The 7,666-nt window shown below is 27.0% G+C and overlaps 1 protein-coding gene across 3 annotated transcripts in view; it reads left to right on the forward strand.

Annotated features, from left to right (window-relative positions):
• Positions 1-7,666, forward strand: part of LOC117171340 (proton-associated sugar transporter A) — a 36,505-nt gene that overhangs the window by 15,459 nt on the left and 13,380 nt on the right. For all 3 annotated transcript variants that reach the window (XM_033358571.1, XM_033358573.1, XM_033358572.1), the window contains one exon: positions 553-843. In XM_033358571.1, coding sequence (XP_033214462.1) covers positions 553-843 — 291 coding nt within the window. The remainder of the gene's footprint in view (positions 1-552; positions 844-7,666) is intronic.

Genomic DNA, 7,666 nt, shown 5'->3' on the forward strand with positions numbered 1-7,666 from the left:
TTGATATCTGCAGAGTTTTAAAGTTTTTTTAATTTTAATTTTTTTAAATTTTTGGTGATCACTAGATCATTCCAAATTTTTCGCTCCTGAAAACATCAAAAACATTTTTTAGCACTTAAAGGCTTTCTTGGGATCAGAATAAACTTTAAAAAAATCAAGATTTGTGAAGGAACAAGACTGGAGTGAAATTGGATAAATTTTTTAGTGATTCTAGTTTTGATCCCAAAAAAAGTCCTCAAGAGTAAAAAAAAATTTGTTGGTCTTTTCATGGGCGCAAAATTTAAGAGTTAGTTACAGGGCTATATTAAGAGATAATTATCTCGTGCAGAATAGTATCCAGAAGCCTGGAAAAAATTAAGAAGACGCCCAATACCCCCAAAAATCTGATAACATTTTTTAATTAACAAAAACTTTGCAACTCTGTACACAATAATTTTTTAAATCATATACACTTCTTAGGGGTGTGTATGCGCTACTTTTAGGCATAGTATTGTTTGCAAATTCTAAAACCATTGTTTTTTATTCCACATAAAATAACCAAAATTTGTTTAGGATTTTGCGCTCGAGCCTCTTCAAGTGGAAGAGGTCAGCAAAAGGGCAGGTACTGTACCAATGATACCAGAAGTGCATCAAAGTGAAGTAAATTTCCCACCTGTGTTGGAAGGAAACCCAGAAGAAAACCCAAAAGTTCCACTAAAGGAATATCTTCAGTCAATTTTATACATGCCTCGCAGTTTACGAATGGTTTGTTTAACGAATCTTTTCTGCTGGATGGCTCATGTCTGCTATTCTTTATACTTTACGGATTTCGTTGGTGAAGCTGTTTTTGGAGGAGATCCACGGGTAATTTTAATTTTTGTTTGTTTTGATTAGTCCTTTATTTACTTTAAATAAATATATTCGTGTGAAAACTGTTAGAATTTTCTATATAATATCGGGCTTCACACTCATTACTCTATTTCCTTTTTTTACCGCTTTTTCAAGAATTCCTTTTTTTCCTATTTCAAAGAAGTTGTCACTCCTTCTAGTTTTTTTTAGATTAAATACAACCTGCGTAAATAGAAGCCAATATGAAAATCCAATTTTTTGTAGTTAAAGTTTAATTGGCTTTGTTTAAAATGTCTGCTATTTCTAAATATAATTTTCTAACTGTAATGTTGAAAACCTAACTGTTTTCGGTAGAAGATCAAATATTTTTGTTTGCTTCAGAATTTAACCTTCAGTTGAAAATTCAACTTTTTAGTTGAAAATCTGTCTTCTTTGCTTGAAAGTTTAACTATTTGTAAAGAATTCGTCTTTTTGAGTTGAGAAACTAAATATATAGTTAAAAATCTAAATGATTTTGGCTCATTAATTTGTTTAATTATTTAATTAATTTAAATTTTTCGATTATTCTTTGTTGCTTTTTTTTAATTGACCATTTGATTGTCAGTTCTTTTTTTAGGTTGAACATTTAACGATCAGGTTACAAGTTTTACTATCTTCTTGGAAATTAAATTATGTTGTTGAAAATCGGTTTCTTTGGTCTTGTCTAGTAGAAATTTTATCTTTTCTTTTCGTTGAAAATTCATCTCTTTGCTTGAAAATTATTCTATTCTGGCTAAGGATCTAATTATTTTGTTTTGAAATTCTTTTATTTTTAGTGGAACTTCACTATTTTCAATTTAGAATAAAAATAATCTTCGGTTAAACGTCTACTATATTTTTGATTTAGAATTTATCTTTTTTGGGGTGAAAGTACTACTATTTGATTATAAATTTAACCGATTTATAGAAAATTCGACTGTTTAGTTTAATGTTAACATTTTTTGGTCGAATATTTAACTGTTTTAATTAACAACCGCCTTTCTGAATAGAAAATTAATCTTTTTTTTTTATATTGAAAATGAACCTTTATGTTAAAAATTCCACTTTCCTAGTGAGAAATTCAACAATTTTTTTAAATTTAACATTTTAGGTTAAAAATTCAACTCTTTGATTGAAAATTCCCATTTGATTGAAAGTTCAACTATCTGAATGCAAATTAATATTTTTTCAAAGTTGAATCTTTTTTAGTTGACAATGTAACTATTCTGTGAAACATTCGTCTTTTGACTTATAAATATTTTCTGTTTTGTAGAAAAATCATCTTTCTTGGTAGAAAGTTAATTGTCTTTTGTGGTAGTAAATAAAATTTGTTGCTGAAAACTCAACTGTTTTGAAAAAACATCGTCTTTTGGAGTGAATATCTATCCCTTTGGTCTTATCTGGTAGATTTTTCATAATTTTTGGGTAAAAATTCAACCGCTTGGTTGAAAATAAACCGGTTTTGGTTGAAAATTCAATTAGTTTGTTGAAAATTCGTATTTTTTGGTTGAAGCTAACTGTTTTTGATAGAAAATGATCATTTTTTGTTGTTAAAAATAGTAGTATATTTTTGTTTTAAGATTATTTTTATTTCATTGAAAGTTTTACTATTTGGTTTTAAATTTATATATTTTGTTGGATACTTTTCAGTTAATAAGTCAACTTTTTTAGTCAGAAAATTCATCCTTTTGGTTTGAAATGAACCTTTTTGTGAAAAATTCAACTTTCCTGGTTGAATATTTCAAAGTTTAAGAAAAAATGTTATGAAGTTGAAAATTCAACTATTTGGTTAAAAATTAAAATATTTAATTGAAAATTCGCTTCTTTTGCTTGGAAGTTCAACTATTTGATTGCAAATTAATTTCTTTATTTAATTACTTTGCAAAAAATTAAAAAGTTTGCTGCATATATGAAATATCTTTTCAGGATTAAAAGTGAACAGCTTTCTAAAATATTCTACTTTTTGGATTGAACACTCAAGCGTGTTGTTGAAAATTTTTTCTGCTTGTTAGAAAATCTTTTTTATTCGAAAATTTAACTATTTTTTCGAAAACTCATCTTTTGAGAAAAGCAATACATACTTTCTGGTAAAAAAAATCATATTTCTTGGTTGCAAATTTTTCTTTTGTGGAAGAAATGAACTTTTTGTTTTAAATTTACAATTTTGTTGATAATTTAACTTTCCTGGTTGAAACTGCAACGATGTTCTAAACAGTTTATCTTTTTCGCTTTAAAATTCCACTATTTGGTTGAAAGTCGAATTGATTTTTATTGAAGATTAATTTTTTTGTGGTTGAAAACTCAACTGTTTTTGGTTAAAGTTTAATTTTTTGGTTTGAGAATTCCAGCAGTTAGTTGAAAATTCATCTTTTCTGGACAAAGATTCAAGTATTCAAATGAAAGAAGTAAAGAGGCAAAATAGGAAAAAGATTTTTAAGCTTGCGATAGATAAATAAAAATGTTGAGTTTGAAAATCCAATTATTTTTGGTTGATAGTCAATCTTTTGGGCTTGCAAATTAATTTTTTTGCTAAAAATTCAACTTTTTTGATTGAAAATTCAAGGGGTTATTTAAAAAAATTATATTTATGGCTTAAGAGTTCAACTATTTGGATAAAAGTGTAACTATATTGTTAAAAATGTAATTATTAGGTTAAAAACTTAACTTCTTGGTCTTATCTGATTATGTTCCAATGTTTTCAATAAAAAATGCAATCGCCTGGTTGTAAATCAATCTGTTTTAGTTCAGGAATCAATTATTTTGTTTACATTTGGTCTTTTTTGGTTGAATTTAACTGTTTTTAACAATGAATTTTTTTGTTTGTTAAAAAAACTACTATATTTTTGGTTTATAATTAGTTTCTTTCGATATAAAATTGTGCTATTTAGAAAATTAAACTGTTTATTAAACATTTGTCCTTTAGAATAAAAAATTCAACTGTGTTTTGTTCAAAATGAAATTTTTTGCTTAAAAATCTTCTGATTTCTAGAATCTTTTGCTTTTTATCTTAAAAATTCAACCATTTGTTTGAAAATTAATCTTTCAAGATTAAAAATTATGTATAAAATAAATTATTATATTTAAATTATTTGTAATAGTAGTTGGTGTTACTTGTATCGACTAGGGTAGTATTTAATAACAAAGAAAATCTAGAGAATTTTTGACTGTGAAGTCTGGAATATTGTAAGCATTAATTTATGAAAAATTATCTCCTACCTTGCTTTTTCTCTTTTAGTTCATTATCAAATTCGCCGCCATGATTAAATCGATTTTCATGGTTAAATTGCACAATTTTTTCTGAATTTTGCATTTTCGTTTGATTTTAAATCACATACTTTTTAGGAACTTAGTAAAATTTTGAAACTTAAATAAAATTTGAGACAAAATTTGTACGCATATTTTGACGAAATATGCCAGTCATGCAAGATAATTATTCGGCACTGATTTTCTTGCTTTGATACTGATTATCTGAGACTCTGCACGCTTGCTAACTATAAAACAAGTACACTGTCACTCAAAAGTTTACGATTTTCAAATTTTACTTGATCAATTATTATTTAAAACAAATAATTTTTCTTAAATAAATAAATAACACTTTTACTTCAAGAATTTTTTTTAGAGTACGAAAAAAATTGACTGCAGTTGTCAGCGAACATTTTTTAAATGAACCGATTTAAAGAAATAAATGCATCTTTTATTCAGACCCTAAGCTTATTATGGAAGCACGGTCGTAGAGTTAAACTAAAAAAAAAACAGGAACTTCGTAAAATTGCAACTGATTGGCATGTAGATATAAGAACCTGTTTGAAATAATATTTCACAATGGTTTTTTAAGGTTATCGTGCTTGTAATATTTTTGTTTAAACTTATTTATTACTAAGGCGGTATTTAATTCTAAATATTGCTGAAATTCAAATCATTTTTACGTTCAACTATTTATAGAAACTTATCCTCAAGACAAATTTATTCGGTCAAACTTTTAATAGTTTTCAATTTCTGCGAGTGTATGTTTTCAGTACGAGTCGTGGGCGTGTGTGCGATCCGAAGACGAGTTCTTTTAAAGAAGGGAAAATAAGGTGATTTTTCAGAAAAATAGAAGAATAAATGATTTTTAATAAAATGATTGTAGGTACCATATTAAACACAATATGAAACGCTTCCAATTATTGAAATTTCAAGTTGAAAAATCTTTATCGAAACAGATGAATTTTGAACCAAACAGGCTTTTCTACCGAAATAGAAAAATGTTCACAACAGGGGAGTTTAAAACTTTAAAATATTATTTTTTAAGAAAGAAGTTAATTTTTAACGAAGAAAGATGGATTTCTAGCCAACTAGTTGAGTGTGAAAAAATTCATTCTTAACCAGATAGTTCACTTCTCAATTAAAATAAAAGCATTTTCAACTATAAGGTGAATTTTTAACCAAAGTGATAAAACTTTAATCAAAAACAGTTGGCTTTTTAACCAAATAGTGGAATTTACAAATCCAAGAGACAATTTTTTTAGAAAATCGTTGAATTTGCAAACAGAAAATTTCTCTTTCAACCACAAAAGACGAATTACGACAAAAAAGATATTTTAACCAAATAGTCGAATATCCAAAAAAATAAAATAATCTTCAATATCCAAAAAGTTAAATTTTCAAACAAAATATTCAAAGTTTTTAGAAGATACTTGTATTATCAAGCAAGAACTTTTCTATCAAACAACATAAATGTTTGTGCCAAAAAATTACATTTCTAACAAAAAAGTCCATTTTTAAACACAAAAGACGAATTTTCAACCAAGAAAGATTAATTTTTATCCAAATAGTTGAGGTTAAAACAATATTTTCAGCCGTTTAGTTACATTTTGAAGCAAGAGACGAATTCTCAACTATATAGTTCAATTTTGGACCAAAGATTTGAATTTTCAACCCAAAAAAAGAGTCCTTTCAGAAAACTCTTAAATTTCCAAACAAAAAAATATAAATTAAAACAAAATATATAGTGTAATAGCATATTATGTATCAAGGTGGAGAAGAGATAATTTATTGACAAGTGTATGCTTTCAATAAAGTCCCTCTTTAGTCCTAATTCTAATTTTTTTATTCAAGGATAAAATAATTCTTATAAGATAAAATTATAATACTATATTTACTTCAAAACTGTTGAATCGTAATGTACAAAGGCTCATCAGGTTAAGGCGGAATCAAGCTGAATCATATCAATCGCAATTGCTTCAATATTCTGAATTAATCCTAACTGCCTATTGAGAAAAGTGATTTGTATGCGTAAATATTTCATAACTTGTTATTTAATATATAATATTTACTGTTAAGAGATATTATTATATTTATTCATTTTTATTGTTTGATTAATATTACTAATTTTTTCTAACCAAAAATTTTTTATTCGACAACAAAATAAAGAATATTTACATTTTTTAAGATCTTCAATTGACTAAAGAAGAGCTTCAGTAGGTGTAATAACGTTCTATCAATAATATCCAATTGCTTAAAGTGAGAAAAAAGTAATTTATAATATTTTACACAAATTCATTCTTAAAAGTTATTCTATTGTGATTCGCAATAATAAGTTGTTTAAAATTTATATTTTGTATATAAAATACAAAAAAAAATAACAAGAAAAATTCGTTTAAATAAGAATATGCTGTTTGGTAATTATTTAAAACATTTTCATAAACAACCAAAGATTTTCGTATGTCGCAATATATAGAATCAATTTTTTCAGAATCTAAGAAAAATGTCTTGCTAATGTCTATTTGATATTATTTCCCTAAAATGAACAACATGTGTTAATTATTCTAATAATATTTATAAATAAATTCACACTTTTAACATTATTTCACGAATAGGCACCATTTTTGGCGAAGGAATCTAAAAATGTATTGACAGTGACTCATAATTGTAATTGTGTTCAAACTGATAAAAAACATTCATAATTAAACAATTTTTATAAATAAATGCAAATTTTTATCATTTTACGAATATATTCGTCATTTTTTCAGATAAATCAACTAAAAATGTATTACCAATGCCTCTTTTTTGTGCAATCTTGCTAATAGACAATAACAGTTATTTTTTTCCAAGATTCCACAGTTCTTCCTAATTAGAAAAATATGACAAGAAGAAATCATTGGCAAGACATTTCTTGATAATTCTGCAAAAAATTATTATTTATAATTAAACAGTGGTTCAACTGTGCATTTCTTCACAAATATTGTTTAAATAATTAAACTTTTTTTATTCAGGAAAATATGACAAGTAAGAATAGTTAGTAAGACACTTTTTTGTGAATTTCGTTACAAAATAATATTTATCATGAAAATGGTTAAACTGTGAATTTGTTTTTAAACATTGTTTTCGAATAATAAAAAATTGGTTTAATTAGAAAAATATGACAAAAAGGAATAATTGGCAAGACATTCATATCATCGGCGCTCTTGGAGGTGCCAAGCTTTCACTTGCTAATAGCCTAAAAAGCATCCCTGCGTGTCAACAATATGCTAGAACACTTGCGGGAAAAATGCAGAAGGCGGTTGTCCTTGGGTCGCTCCGTGTTCTTAGGGTCCACGAGGCTTTTGCTGGATCGTCGTACTGATTCCTTTACAGACTGTAACCACCTATCTCACGGTTGTGAGACGTGGTTATGGCTAAAATTTTACCGCGATTTCGCTGGAAGCGGGTGCAATTTTTCAGATTGGCACCCGCTCCCGGCCTCGTGGACCCTAAGAACACGGAGCGACCCAAGGACAACCGCCTTCTGCATTTTTCCCGCAAGTGTTCTAGCATATTGTTGACACGCAGGGATGCTTTT

The sequence above is a fragment of the Belonocnema kinseyi genome, chromosome 4, assembly GCF_010883055.1.
Source record: "Belonocnema kinseyi isolate 2016_QV_RU_SX_M_011 chromosome 4, B_treatae_v1, whole genome shotgun sequence".
Lineage (NCBI taxonomy): Eukaryota > Metazoa > Arthropoda > Insecta > Hymenoptera > Cynipidae > Belonocnema > Belonocnema kinseyi.